Below are 15,754 nucleotides of genomic sequence, written 5' to 3' on the forward strand. Positions count from 1 at the left end.
GTCAAGTTCCTCATCGTAGAATTTGACTCTACCTACCTGGGTTAGCACTTTACTACTTTCTTGGACCACCTAAAAGGTCAATACAGGGTTCTGGGGGAACCTCAGAAGTACATATTAGTATACTAGTGTTTTACATTGAAAAAAATCTGTATACTAGGTTGTACATATATCTAGAGACAGTGTTAATTGGGCTTTGTCATTTTCAGGTTGAGAAATGCTGCAGCAATGACTTTTTTTCAGTAGGGTGGGTTGTACAGCTCTCCTAGCGGCACAGCAGGGCTATTGGACACCTCGTTTCTCCTGTGCCTAGTCCTAATCTCCATACACAGCATATTTGCAGGCAGATTCTAGACTTCATACTTCCCAGGAGAATGAGATTTACTGCACTTGAAGAGGGGAGATGGTACTTCCTTGATACACAGGAGCTCTATGTGTATTAAACCTGCACAAATGGTTCTCTCCTTGCTCCTGAGATATGTATGGCTAAAGGGTCAGATGGGAATAGGCTCTCACCCAAAAAAAACTCAAGTAGTCTGACCACAGCTATCTTTTTTTCCACACGCTTCCGCAAAAGAAAGCAAATATGTTTCTTGGGCATGTGTTCCAAGCTGGTCATATGCAGAATCACAAAGTATATGATGCAGAACGGGCTATAAAGTAAACCTGGATATGGGCGGTAAACATCAAAACAATTTCTCTCACAAATTGTACACAGAACTCTTGGTGTTCAAAAGACCATCATTACAAAAAAAGGGAGTTGAGGAGTACACCCCACTTCAGAGGAACGATCCTGTTCAATAGGAAACATGACACCCTTGATGTATTCCATAGTTATTTTGATTTCAACAGATTAAGGTGAAACTTAATTTCTAAGGAAGGTAGCATTTATTCCTTTAGATTCTTCTTGACATAAAATACAGTTTCTTTTCTTCTCTACACACAAAAGTATAGTATCAATGTAATTACCCCTCCTCAAAACTGTGATATTCCAAGGTTCAGCTATTATTGTTCCATTTTGCATACTAAGTTTCAGCTCCATATATTTAAGAATTGCTAGTGCAAAACTTTCAAAGTGTCACAGAAAAGCAGAAATTGATAATTTACTGCTATTAAAATAATTAATTTCTGTCTCTTTCAATATTGTTGTAACATTAGAAATCATAGATGTAAGAGTGAAAGTAGGTGAGTCATATTTTAACCTGAGTCTCATGCCTCGTGATATTCATTATTTCAGGAAAAAAATACAGTTTGTTCCACCAGTATAGTAATGTCCCAAACATTCCCAATACGCATGTGTGTCTTTTGCTTCCAGGGATGCAAATATGTCATCAACTGTATTATTCACTGGAGATGGCCCATTTGTCAGCATCACCAAACCAGCTAACCACAGCTTAATATTTACAAAAAGGTGGGTAGAGTGAGGTTTCTTCTTCATAGAAAGGATAACTTGAAGTATGGTGGTGGCCATTCATACATGAATTTCTAGCTCAAGTTTATCTGAGAGGTAACATAATTCTGTATGAGGACTATAAACATATCTAGGTTTTATTCTCTGTCTACTGCTGAATTCTGTGTAACATTGGGCAAGTAACTCACTCTTCCCCCTTCCATTCTTGTCCATCTATTGCAAATTTTGAAGGAGAGAAATGCTTGCTACATTTTTAGCTCGCAATCAGTACAATCTTAAGCGAAGTCTTTACACATTTACTGTGGAAACGATAAATACTGCTATTTATACAAAACATTTCTTATCTAGAAATCTCTAAATTATATGATATAGTAAAAGAATTAAAATGGAGTGGCATTCACCCATAGTTATATAGCAGTTATCACACTGAGTTCTCTCTGTAATCAATAGATAAATATAAGCACTCCAAATTGTGAACCATCAAGGCATCTCTTGAAATACAATGATCCCATAATCCATAAATCTATAATCCATTGGCTTTATTGATACAGACTTAAAACTCTGTGGATTGCTAAAGTAAGCAATCCACAGACAGGTATCTATATTTAGACAAATTATTCCCACTCAAAAATAACTTCTGGATTTGTTTTCACATTTAGAATCATTAGGTGAGATGATCCTTGGAATACATTTGATTATATTCTAATCTTTCTTAGTTGGAATAACAGCTGTAGTGATTCTGAAGGGTCCTATAAAGTGATAGAATTAGTTGTAGATTAAATGAAAATGTAACATTAGGATAGGATTATATTCTCAGGAAATTCTGGGACTTAGAGTACATCTCCAAAAGGAGAAAGTCTTGCCATCATAAATATATATATATATAATGACTTCAATTATTGTCTTTCTGCTTATAAGAGGGTTTATTATACACATTTTTCTGGAATCCTACCAAAAGCAGCGAGGCAGAAAATTAGTGTCTGATGAAATCCTGAAACCATGTTAAGGATGGCAAGAGTCCATGTTCTTTCAGGTTTCCTTTATAAACACACCAGAGAGTAACAAAGCAGAAGAGAATTCTTAATTTGCTATGCGGTATTTTATCTACACTTTAAAAAAAAAAAAAATTAAAGATACATTTTATGTTCTAATTATACTCTGTTAATCCCAAACATTTATCATTCTCACTGGTGGTGAAAGTATCTTAAACTAATGGAATATCATTGCAAGCTATTCTTCTTTTTTTCTTGAGTGGATGTCTAAACCAGCATTGCCACAAGAGATATTAAAGAGCAGTAATGATTTAAAGATGTCTTCTGTTAATATCTATTAAACACTAAAAAGTGATTAATGCAGGAGGAAATGGAATAAGCTCATTCATCTTAGTTGTATTTCTGTTACAGAAATAGGTATCGTCTACCATGTTTCATCTGGACAGCTGATAGGAATCATTTTACAGGGTGACACCATTACAGATGTGCACGCTTTTTTGTACCTATAATGAATGATATGTACAGATCTGATAATTAAAAAAAAACAACCCAAATTCATTAACTGGTAATCAAATTATAAAATGTATTTCTCACATTGTCTTTGGTCTTTATTCAAGCATAAATACCACTGAAGTAAAGGAGGGCACGTACAATAGGACTGGAAAGCTGTGGTGGCAGAGACAGCAAAACTGTTCTCTGATGCCCTTAGGTAATGTATTTCTTGGCAGGATAGCTTTGTAACAGGGCAAAATCCTGCCTTGAAGATATATGCGAGCAGATTCCACAGGCATAATTGCTTTTGCCAGTCCTAAGTGAAGATCACACCCACAGGTGTCCCAACTTCTCCAGATTTCTGCCCTACATGCTGCTTCGTAGATGACACTCAGAGAGACACACAGGACGGGTATTCAGCACATGCGATACCTCTGTTGCCTTTTGGACTCTCCTGTGCTGACCAAGAGGCAGCTGAGGATGGGTGAACTGAAGTGCAGGCAAGGATGTGTTTTTCATACTGAGAGATAGCTTCAGAAAGAACATGCAGAAGCCCCTGAAGTAATTTCTACTAAAGCAGTCAATAGGTACTGGTGATGGGGCGAAGACCCTCGTTACATGTGACTCCCTTCTTCAATGTAAAGAAATAGGGACAGATCTGACACATTGAATGTTAGTTTGGCTAGTTTATGCATCTACCTAAGAGAAAGCGTAGCACCAGGTAAAGGAGCTAATATACGGTACTGCCGACCACCCTTTTAAAGCCTATGGATGGAGCTTGGTTAAGAGTATTTAGTTGCTATGAAGCTTATGCAGAAGATGGTATTGGTTTCCTGTAGGTTTATGCATTTCTGGTTGTCCTCCCTGATGTTTGTCTCACTACCAAGGGACGTCCTTATGAAGCCAATACAGATTTGAATACAAATTACAGAATTTCGTTTCCGCTTTTTAAATTACAGCTTTAAAATTATGCATTGATCTTCAAGTGGAAAATGGCTATGTGAGACTATTCAGGGCTGGAGCCATGTCTCGTTCTTATCCCCTTCTGTAGTGAAGATGTAATTGGGGAGGTAGGGGGTGGTTACCATTCCCACCTGCCCTTCTTGCACCACTATGCCACTGCCAAGATGCTGGGTCACGTCATGCATTATTTCCCTCACAACAGATATCAAATTTTAGAGCAAACATAGCAAAGGATACATAATATCATATCAGACTTAAAGTATCCTTTCCTTTTTCTATTAAAAAATGATGTGGAAACGCATACTGTAAACTAGCCATGGGCAGACTTTTTTTTTTTCTCTGATATATTTCTGTACATATCAGATTTAAATTGCTAGCACACACACTGTCCCAAGTGTTTAGATTCATTACAAGCTATGAAGATAATCTTAAAACCTCTGGGTATCAGAAACGCTTGAGTAGTTTTGATCTATGGTCTTGTGCTCTTCAGATTCTGGCTTTATATTCTGCTAAATAATTTCTAACCCTGTATATGCAGCTATATATTTTACAGTGCATTATAATCTTAGTAAAAATATACAATGATACCAAACTGACCTCTTAAATTCTTTGGTCACACTGATCTCTAGTGGTAAGGCATTGAAAACATCTCAAAAGGTAGAAAAAATAGCAAACACAGTTAAAATTTTGTTGAGAATCTGTCACAGACAGATGACTCGTTCTCCTAAAACACAGGGGAGTCTACTTTTATTTCTATAACATACACCAATTAAGTGCTCATTGAAGAGGAATGTGTACATTTAATATAGATAATATTATGTATATTTATAACTAAAATATGATTAAAACATGTAGGACAAAATATTATATTTAAGTTTGATACTGATATACTAATGTACTTATATATATAAGTTTATATATGCTTATGTACATTTACATAGATGGACGGATAGATGTATATTTGACAGTCATTTAGTGTTACCTGGTGTGCAGATACTTGTGATTTAATTGCACTTTCATTCTAGAGAACACTGTTTGAACAATCTGGTGGTTCATCTGCAATGTAACATTAAACGTAAGTACACATACTCTGGGAATATTTCACACAGAAATCAAATTGTTCAGTCCATAAAGCCTAATGTTTATAGTTTGAATATAAAGGTTAGGGAATGAACTATAAAACCTATACTCGTAATGATATAAACACAGGGAAATTTACAGTCTTCGCTTGTTTTCAGAGTTAAGTATACACTAGAGATGGGTCTATACTGAAAACGCATATATAAAAAATCCAGAAGGTGTGAGGAAAGAACACATCTAAACCCAAGTTTTAAAGTGGCATTTTCATTTCAGCTATAAAACACCAAACTTTTTTCCACAGTATTTTTGAATAGCAGGTCAGATAGTACAAAACCTGTTTTTCCAAGAATATTAGCTAGTATAATAAAACATGCTATGTCCCCCTAAAAATCTACCTCTTTTTTCTGTTTTTTTTTGTTGGTTTTTTTTGTTGTTTGGTTTTGTTTGGGTTTTTTTTGTTTTGTTTTGTTTTTTAATTTTAGCTTGTGGAAAACACCTGGTAACTCAGAACAATACAACAAGGATTGTTGGTGGAAGTGATGCCAAAAGAGAGGCTTGGCCTTGGATAGTTTCACTCCATTTTAATTTCAGACCTGTTTGTGGAGCTTCCCTTGTCAGTGATGAATGGCTGGTGACAGCAGCACACTGTGTATATGGGTAATGTTCATTGCGCTCGTGAGCTAACACATTCCGACACTCCCACAACATGCACATATCCAAATGGTGGATAGCTGTCAGTAAAGCTGGGCTGAAGTACAACCCGAGCCATCGGTCGATCCTGTATAGAGCAAAACACACTTCCATATGATCATACTGAAATAACTGGGGAGCAGTACTTTTTAGAGTTTCTAGATGTTTACTTTAGAATAAAATTAATATAAATTCACAAGTGCCTCTTTCTCTCCACTGACTCCAAGGCATCTTTCCAACTAGTTGAGACGGCCATATGACATATGCGCCACGTCTTTTCTTTTTGATTTTCATGATGATGAAACACATTTGATGCGTAGGTTCACTAAGGAGGCCTCAGATTACAAATAATTTGTGACACTGATATAAAACAATAACAATTAGCTCGCTGTTTAATTACTGTGTTTTGAATCACTTGTGGGCTCGGCCAAAGGCTCCTTTACGTTCTGGTAAACCCTCAGTCCTTACCTTAAAGCCGAGAATCATGCAAACTAAGCAGCGTTTTCTGAACAATGAAGAATAGCATGTTAAATATATGGTATTAATACTGAGCATTTGCACTTAACCCATAATTAATGTGGGCCTCCATTAACGAGTTGAATCTCTGCCAGTGGTATAAAGGATGACATCATACCTCATAAAGGTAAACTCAGTGTCGCCTGTTCCTCCTGTATGTTATCACAGATTGATCAAGATTTACTGCACATCATTGGTATAAATCTCGATTTATGTGCATTGATTAGGCAATACTGGACATCCTCTAGATGGTGTTATTTGCACCATTCAAAGAACTGATTCATATTTAAGTATTTTCTAAGGTTTTATTCCACAATATCTATAAGAAAAACAAGTGCTGTAGAAGACACCTAGAAAGTAGAATGGCAAAAAAAGAAACATTAATATTCAAAATTAGAATTGAGAGAGAGCTTACACTATATATAGCTAAGGAGTAAGTCAGTGGAGACTACGCCAATACATTAATGCTGCCTCATTGCATGACAGGAGATATATTCCACACAAAGACACGAAAATGAGAAGGATCAAGCCCTCTTAGTTTTCACACAATAAATCCACGCCTGTCTTGGTACTTCCTTTTCACTTAAATCACCTGTTTTCATTTAAATCTCATTGTTTCATCTTGACTTTCCTGGAATTTTCCTAAGTGGGAGTTTACAGTTTCACACCTTAATTCTGAACATTTAACTTAAACGATCCTAGTTTAGAACAAGATAACCTCTTGATGTCAAACCAGAAGATCAGCAGAAACCAATTCAGTACAACAATCAGGCTGGAAACATATTTTTGAAACTATGAACTTGTGATTAAAAAATAGCAAATAATTAGGTTCTCTAACTTAAATACAGTCTGAAAACAGCATGTGTAGCTCAGCAAAAAATGCAGATGATGTCATATTTTGTCTTAGCATATCCTTTTCGATTTAGATTAAAAAATTAAGAGACCAATTTTCTAAGTCTATGAGCTGCAGCATTTCTAATGACATTTTAGACCTATTATTCTTTAGATATTCCATAATAATTTTCTAACTGGGATGGATATTAATTGCCTGGTGGGCAGTCAGCAGTATTCTTCACAGTGTTTAAAAAGCCAGAGTAATTTAGTTAATGTATTTTCCTCCTCTGCACTACTGACTGATTAATTCTTTATAAATAATGCATTATAAGCTTGACATAAGAAATCAACCACATATTTCTACAGTGTGGATGTTTAAGATAGTATTACCACCACAAAATTGTAAGCACATCCACTACATTCTATTTATTTTGACAAAATGTGCAAATGCTATGAATTAACATGAGGTTAAAGATTAGCATTTTACCTAACATATTTTTCAAAACTTTCATTAACAATTCATAATTGTGAATATTCCTTGCAACTTCTAGGAGGCAATTAAAACCCTCTCAATGGAAAGCAGTTCTTGGCTTGTACGACCAATCAGATATGACACAGCCTTCAACAGTAGTTCAGAACATTGATCAAATAATTATAAATCCTCATTACATGAAGCGTACAAAAGATAGTGATATTGCTCTCATGCACCTTCAACACAAAGTGCAATATACAGGTGAGTTGTTATTTTCTCATAAAGCAGATTTACTCCGTTATGCGAAACTCCAACTGTGCTAAGCATATGGGGGTGATGGGGTGGCTGTACTTTTTTTACAACTTAATCATTCTGGAGTCAGTCCAGTACTTACTGGCTATCTTGCCCAAAAAGTGGGTTTGAATTAATGAACATTTTCTTACGAGACTTCCTATAAACCTGACAACAGGGAAGAGGTTGAAATTGATTGCTTGTTTCTCATTCACAGATTACATACAACCTATCTGCTTACCAGAAAAAAATCAACAGTTTTTACCAGGAATTAACTGCTCCATTGCTGGCTGGGGTAGTATTATGAATGAAGGTGGGTCATCTGCTTTGAAAATTATGTCAGGCATGAAGCTGTGAGGGAAGGCTTGCTCCTGATTCCACTAGGGTTGCTCAGGTCGAATAGGTTAGAGAGGTACTCCTGAGTATGAAAACTTGGGAACTACCCCCCTCCACTGTTCCTTCTTTAAAGCAAAGTAAAAGAGTTATGACATACTTATTAGAAAAAAAAATATACATATCTAAGATCATTCAATTATGAAAAAACTGTATTGCATCCCCTTAGAAGTTATGATGACTACTTTTCTCGATACGAAATATGTACATCTTATTTCCAGATATTGGGTGGAGAAGGAGGAAGATTAGTCTTTCTGACAATATGCAAATGAATTTCCCCAAAATTCAAGCATACTGACCGATGTGTGAAATGTATGTTTCTCCAGATTTGGAGTTTCTGTGAAATAATGATCATGCCATTTCACTTCTGCAGTTGCTTGTACACATTTGCTTCCACATTTTCAGAATGAAATGGCATTTAAAATTTTGGGTAGGAATTAGTAACAGAAATGTTTATAAAAACTTGAAATAACCAATGAAAAGCGCACAATGAATAGTGAGGAAACGTGGACAATTCAATCTCCTAAGTCCTTAATTATCCCTTAGATCTCCCCACAGTGAGTTCAAAATCATTGATTTTAGTAATCTTGATTTAATTATAACCAAATTCAGCCCCATTACACAAATAAAAGACAGGATTCTCTTAATGAACACTGTTTAATCAGTGACTGTGTTACGGGGTATAAGCCTGAATAATACAGCCGTGAGGCAGGACTTCTTGCTGCTCAGCAGCACGCCCGCATGCTGGAAAAACAACAAAACCATTGGTGTCCTGAGCGGGTTGTACATATTTATTACTGTGGGTAAACGTAGTTTGTATTTTCATCAGGTCCCACTTCAGACATATTGCAAGAAGCAGAGGTCCCTCTCATTTCAAATGAAAAATGCCAACAATGGATGCCAGAATACAGTATTACTGAGAATATGATCTGTGCAGGTTATGACATAGGAGGAGTGGATTCCTGTCAGGTAAATACAAGAGACTCATTTGCACTGCTATCATACACCACATCTAATTACTGAATAAAGTGCTGCTTAATCCTCTGATCATTAAAAGCAGGACAACCACTGTCCATTAATGTAATTTCTACTTGCAGTATTTTGCCCATTTAATACTTTATCAAGATACAAGTTGAAAAGACAAAAATCTATTTTGTATCACCATGACATAAACAACTATGGAGGGAGATAAATATGACGACTAGAAATTTTCTGCACTAAGCTTTGAATAATTACTGCTGAGTAATTCCACTAAGGAAAGAGGGACATGCTTAGGGAAAAGCAGAGTACAGGGAAATAAATATCAAATAGATTTAAGACTCAGAAATGCTTCATGTACTGAAAGAGAGAGAGCAATGATGCTTTTCCCCAGAATCTGTAGACTTTGGAGACCTTTTGTAAGTGGATGCCACAGTATTTTGGACAGGTTGCCTTTCTGCATTGATCTCATATGCTGCTTCCAGGCAATCTAGTTTTTATCCATTCCAGCTCTGCTTATAACACCCTGCTTTTCTTTGAGGATGTAGTCAGAGTTGGCTGTCACATAATTTTTGTTCCAGCAACATGGAGTCTATGGCATGGAGGCTGGCTGGTTCTCCTCAAGTCTGATGAGGAGCACTCTCACATAACTGCTGTTGTCTTGCCCTCAAAACCTAAGCCTTCATCAGGCACAGACTTTGGCTCGTTTAGTCCAGAAGGAGGAGTGTATGCAAGCCTAATTTCACTTGCCATTCCTTCACCCTCTGTGGCTTTCCTCTTTCCTTTTTGCCTTCTGAACCTCATACTGAAAAAAAGCAGCGTAGCATCATAGGCTGATATAGAGTACAAGTGACCAGCGTTGTGATCAATGACCACTCAACCATGAGCAAAGACGAGCAAGTGAGTCCTGACAGTGCTTCAGCCTTTAGGCTGCTGTCACAGCCTTTGTACTTTTGTCATGCCCTAGAATTATGGGCAGAAGTATTTAAATGGCCACGTCCTTGCAGAACCCTCCCGTAAAGAACCATTCACAGAGCTGTGGGAAGACAAAAATAATACTGGTTGAACTAACTCAACAGACAACAAAAAATAGCCGTTGTTTCCTTTCTCATCAAAACGAGACACTCATGGCTGACTCATCCCCCACTCAGGCTGTGGGATGAATCAAATTTGGTCTCCCACAATCTATTGCAGTGCTACATCTGCTAAACTATTGAGAATAAGGTGTGAGAAAGGACACCTCCTCTTCTGGAAATCTTGCCATCTTTTTCTCAAAATTTGAAATTGCAGAAACTCTGGGGTGACCAAAAATAGAACTGCATTTTGGCTGCATAGATTAACCTAAAACATAATCCTAGACATTTACCCAAGCTTCATGAAAGATGAAGGGCTAAATGGAAAAGTAGTAAGAAAAAAAAAATCATTTGAAACCCCGTCCTGTATTGAAAGACCTATAAGGGCTTAAGATCACATTCTTAAAAAAAAAAAAAAAAAAAAAAAAAAAAAAAAAGGAAAATAAAAAGAAAATAAAAGAAAAAAAAAGGAAATCAATTATCTCAAGAATACTTCCACATGGAAGAATTCATGTTGATGTAACTTCTGGTGCCTGAGATATATGTGGACACAATGTCTACAAGTAAGGATGAACACAAACAAAATATCATAAACCAGTTCTGCTTCAGAGTTGACACTGTTCACTTTTAACTTTTGAATTTCATATTGCAGGGAGACTCAGGTGGCCCTCTGACATTTGAAGATGGTAACAAGTGGTTTTTGGTTGGTGTAACATCATTTGGCTATGAGTGTGCACTTCCCAAACGACCAGGAGTGTATGTTCGAGTCACCATGTTTGTGGACTGGATCAAAAAAGTCATCTATTATTAGCTTGATATTTTTTAATGATAGAATTTAAAGGTTGAAAGTAAGCCACTGTATAATGATGTAAACCAGACCGGCATTCCAATCTCACAGTTAGAGAAACTGAATAAGTACTTAAATTTGGGGGAGGAAAATGTTAATTGAGAACTCCATTACCAGCTGAGAGCAATATTTCAAATCGGATGCTGTGGTTTTGTTAATAAATAGTTTTATCATGTTACTTTTTCTTTTATATGAGACTATGGGGAAATAGTTTCTTTGAACACCAGCAGAGGGCTTTACAAAGCATAGGCAGTAAAAAAAAAAAAAGTTTGCAAACTGCAAATTGAAACTGCTTTATTGAAAAATGGTCTAAATTATTAATTTCAGGCCAAACATTACCTGGTTTTACGTTTTTACACTGTATTTTTCAACATGCGTTTTCATTTCAATGCATAGGCAACTCTTCTCAGTAATCTCACCACATACCAAAATGAAGGTATGTGTTATCTGTTTAAACTGGGCTCGTGGGAGTTCTTTTGTCTTTTCTATCACAAAAAGGTCTGGAATGAGGTTTATGGACTGTGCATAAAGGCTGATCATGTATCATGCTGCTTTCTAATGAATAAACTGAATGTAAGCCAAAAGTCCCCTCTTGTGTAATTCATTTGGAATTAATAGAGTTAAATAAGGATTGAATAGAGCTTTTTAGTTTTCTTTTGAGATAAGTGTTTTGGCAATTATTCAAGCAATTATAGATATGGGCTTGTGTATACCCAAGCACAGATTCACAACATTGTGACTTCCTCTCATAAAAAGTAATGTTTATAAACATCTCACAATAATGAGTATCAGCTATTCCTGGTGAATAAAACGTAATGGGGTTCCTTTGATATATTACATGTTTTTTTTTCTGTACTGGTGACTTTTAATACTGAGTTTGTGCTTTGTATAAAAACTATCATGATAGCCCATTACAGCATTCTAAAGAGGAAAGAATATGAAGAAAAAAAGGGGGCGGGTTCTCTTCTTAAGCTCTTTTCTAAGTGGGTTTCTATTAAAATATAATTACCTACTTGTTGAAATGCCTTAAATTCAATAGTGTCTTAATGTTAGTGTAATATGATGCATTTCCTTTATTTCCGTTTTCAGCCTAGTGTGGGAATTTAATATATATTTAATGCCAAAGTAATGCCATGAAAATACAAAATGCATTCTAACTTACTGTTTATGTGTATCTACACACTTACACATAGATGTATGATTTTTGTAAGGAGTTCCCGCCCTTGGTACTTACAATGCTAAATGCAGATATGAAGTGCTTAAAATACAAGGCTAGTTTACAAACACAGGTGGGCAGCCACTGATAAAATATCAAGTCCCACACTGTTTTCAGGTCTTTATAAGCATTACAGGACTAGGTCCAGGCCAAAATATTTAGCCTTATCAATACATCTGTGACCACAAGGAACACAGACAGGTGTAATTAAGCCAGAGAGAAGATAAAAGGTGTTTTAGACACCTTCTTCCATATAAACCACAGAGTTTTTAACATCAGAATGTTAAAGTTGCAAATCCTATCCTTCGTAGTGGACTGCTGTTTCTCCTGTTACTCTCCTTCACTTGAAAACAGCCACTGAAAATAAAGTACATTCTGCTATCAGTATAAATTGATTCAGATGAAGCAATTACGTTAAAATGCTTAATTAAAATGTGACATGATTTCTGCATTATTTACCATGCATCACTATTGTAAATGGTGTTTCAGTCTGTTAATGAAATACAAGAGCCAACTCAAAGCAGATCAGTCACTAGAAAATGTGCTTCCCAGAAATACACTAATATACTTTTATTTATGTGGGTTTTTTGCTTCCCAAAATGCAAATCATAGATGTATTTTGAGGTATACATGAATAAATCATCCCCTCAGACTCAGAAAATTCCTATTATAAACTCTGGTATAGAAACATATGTAATGTAGGCTATTACAATTAAAAAGAAGCATTTTATTTCAACTAATTTATGTCTAGATAAAACTACCGTACGCTGAGTTGACCACATTCTAGCATTCATTCAGCATCCATTACTTCAGCTGCCTGCATATCAACCTGTGGAGAAATCAGTCGTCACAATGTTAAAACACGTGGGCAGCATCGATTATTTTCAATTCAGTCACAGTTCCAAGATGCTTTGAAATAGAGGGTGGAAGCCTGATGCTGACTTACGCTTGCTTGCACCCAAAAAAGGTTAAAAGGAAACAAGAGCTTGCTTTCTTAGGTACTTCTTGCTTGCAAAAGGCCAAGACCACTATAGAAAAGAAAAATAAATTATATTCCCTGGAGAGAACAGGGGTGGTGGGAATATGATATTTTTAAAATGCCAGACTGCAGCCATGCCATCCATCTGAGGACGTGCTAAGGTCTACTGTTCAGCCCTCAGTTCCTTGCCTCACCTACGGCTGCCGTTTGGAGGAGATTTAGAGAGGCACTGAGCAGAAGGGAATGTGGTCCCCATGAGGGGACCCCATATCTGTAGATAGAAGTCAACAAGATTATTCAAAGTGACTTCAGTTGATGAAATCCACCACCCGAAATTTGAAATAATTTTCCTTTATCTGTTCTGTAGATTTTAATATAAATATGAAGGACTAAGAGGGTTGGGAGTTCTTGGGGGTTTTTTGTTGGATTTCTTTTTGAATAGAAATTCTGTTGCCACTAATGGACTATGTCGCATAAATACCTGTTGTTGTTTTTCTGGATTCTCTAAGTCCCAACAAAACCCAAAGGAATTACCAGCATAAAGTCTAATTTCTAGGTATTCTCTCTGCAAGCGTGCAACACACCTGCCTTTTCCCCTTTCTTATTTTACCCTCACTCCTATCTCCCTTTTGTGCGTGGAAATAAGGGAAATAAAGATGAAAGAATTTGTATATGCGTGGGATTTGTACGTTTTGGATGGAAAAGAATCACCAACTTAAAGGTGGGAGTCATAAGACTGTAAGTCTGATCTGTGCACTATTTGTGGTTTTCTACATAGTATTTTTAAGTATCTTTAGATTTTACCTGGTATCTAGGAACAACATCCTAAGCGAAGGAAATACATGGAAGAAAACTACTTCCTTCCCCTAAGCAGGTGATATGATATGGAAACCTATTGTACCAATAACGAATACGTTTTATTTACATATAGAATCTGAGTACATTAGACTAAAAGATTTGCATGCCACTTTCCATTCTTCCTTCACACAGAGTTTGACTGGCCCATGCTGGTAACTGCCCAGCAATCACTTTCACCCCATAAGAGAGACATCTGAATTTTTTTGCATTCTCCTAATTGCTGCATGGAAATCACTTTTGCTACGTTAATCATAATATTGATTGCTACACCTTTACATGTCCTTTGGAAGCACAAAGTATGAAGAAATAGTTAATCCTTAAATTAAGTTAAAGGAAGTTAATCCTTCAAGACCATAAAAAAGAACTAAGTTCTTTTTACCACAACTGTTCCCAAGAAAGAGGAATCTTTTGCCCTCGGTTGAGTTAAGCAGTACTTGAGTCAGGAGTAAAACAATTCTGGTCTTGGTGATCATGCAGGATCATAGTATTTTCTCTCTATTTACAGTCACTACAAAGGAAATTGAAGTAAGGGACTGAGCAAAGAAAGAAGTTGTGACTGACGAGAAAAACTACAGAATACTTTAAGTAGGAATAGCAATACTTACCCTGAAGTACAGAAGATGGCTTCTTCAAAGAGGAAGTAAAAACATGGCGTAACAGCAACTTAAAGATGCTTCCAAAAGTGCTTCAGCAACAGCATTGCACAACTACTATTAGTTGTATTGAACTTTTAAATAGTTTTTCTTTACCGAGAAAAATTGATACGCCTCTGTCTCTGAACTCAAAGCTGTGGTCAATGTCAGCAACCCAAAGAGTAATACAGTTTTGCTTCTGTCCATCGCTCCCCAACTTCCACCCAGTGGTAATTTTGAATCTGTGTTAATGTAAAGCCAACTGGCTTGAACTCGTGCTCTTCAGCTCTTGCTGCAACTGCAGGAAAACCCCTTAATTTTCTGCAACAGCACCAGACTGTCACCAACGAATCAGCCAGAGCGCTACTGCTATCACCCCAAGATCTGCTCCTAATGACTGGTAAAACCATTCTTATGGCACAGAAAGTGCCTAAGCAACCAACAAGAATGGACATTAATGATGTTAATAACTCTAAAAGAAAGATTTAAATGCATCAGGGTTACCTCTAAATCTGTCTATCAATTAACACAGTTAACACTTTTCTAGATAATCGTCTGAGTAGTGTTGGGATTAATCCATTAGTGCCACTCCCATTTGTCTTCTCTTCAACATTACATTATTCCTAACAAACCATTAGTTATATTTAAATGATCTTTAGTGTCTTTTTTACATAGATTTACTGAAACAAGTAATTTTAACCTTAAATTCTTAGCCATTGTGATTATTTTTTTTTCCACAGAAAAAGTAAAAAAAAAATGTTTTACTTAAATAACAAGTAATGGCTGCCTTCAAAGGACGTCTCATTAATGAGGTATCACTTGCCAAGTTATTTATGACCAATATGTCAAAAAGTTATGGCCACTCCCAGGCAAAGGGTATTCATTATATGACATCAAATGACTTCTATGAATGCTTGAATTTTGCCACATCAGATCAATGTCACAACAAGGTGGCTATCTCTGAGAGTGACCATGTTAATATTTAATAACATAATTTGTGTGCCTGAGGATCAAAAGCTGTGTTAAGTGTGCAAATAAAT

General features: G+C 36.3%; 1 protein-coding gene across 1 annotated transcript in view; it reads left to right on the top strand.

Moving 5' to 3' along the window:
• The window catches only part of TMPRSS15 (transmembrane protease, serine 15), a 58,774-nt gene extending 47,781 nt beyond the window's left edge, over positions 1 to 10,993 (top strand). The window contains exons 19-25 of the mRNA XM_009883863.1: positions 1,313 to 1,408; positions 4,881 to 4,930; positions 5,418 to 5,592; positions 7,527 to 7,708; positions 7,956 to 8,051; positions 8,961 to 9,100; positions 10,835 to 10,993. Coding sequence (XP_009882165.1) covers positions 1,313 to 1,408; positions 4,881 to 4,930; positions 5,418 to 5,592; positions 7,527 to 7,708; positions 7,956 to 8,051; positions 8,961 to 9,100; positions 10,835 to 10,993 — 898 coding nt within the window. The remainder of the gene's footprint in view (positions 1 to 1,312; positions 1,409 to 4,880; positions 4,931 to 5,417; positions 5,593 to 7,526; positions 7,709 to 7,955; positions 8,052 to 8,960; positions 9,101 to 10,834) is intronic.
• The last annotated feature ends 4,761 nt before the right edge of the window (positions 10,994 to 15,754 follow it).

The sequence above is a fragment of the Charadrius vociferus genome, unplaced genomic scaffold (genome assembly GCF_000708025.1).
Source record: "Charadrius vociferus isolate BGI_N301 unplaced genomic scaffold, ASM70802v2 scaffold414, whole genome shotgun sequence".
Classification (NCBI taxonomy): domain Eukaryota; kingdom Metazoa; phylum Chordata; class Aves; order Charadriiformes; family Charadriidae; genus Charadrius; species Charadrius vociferus.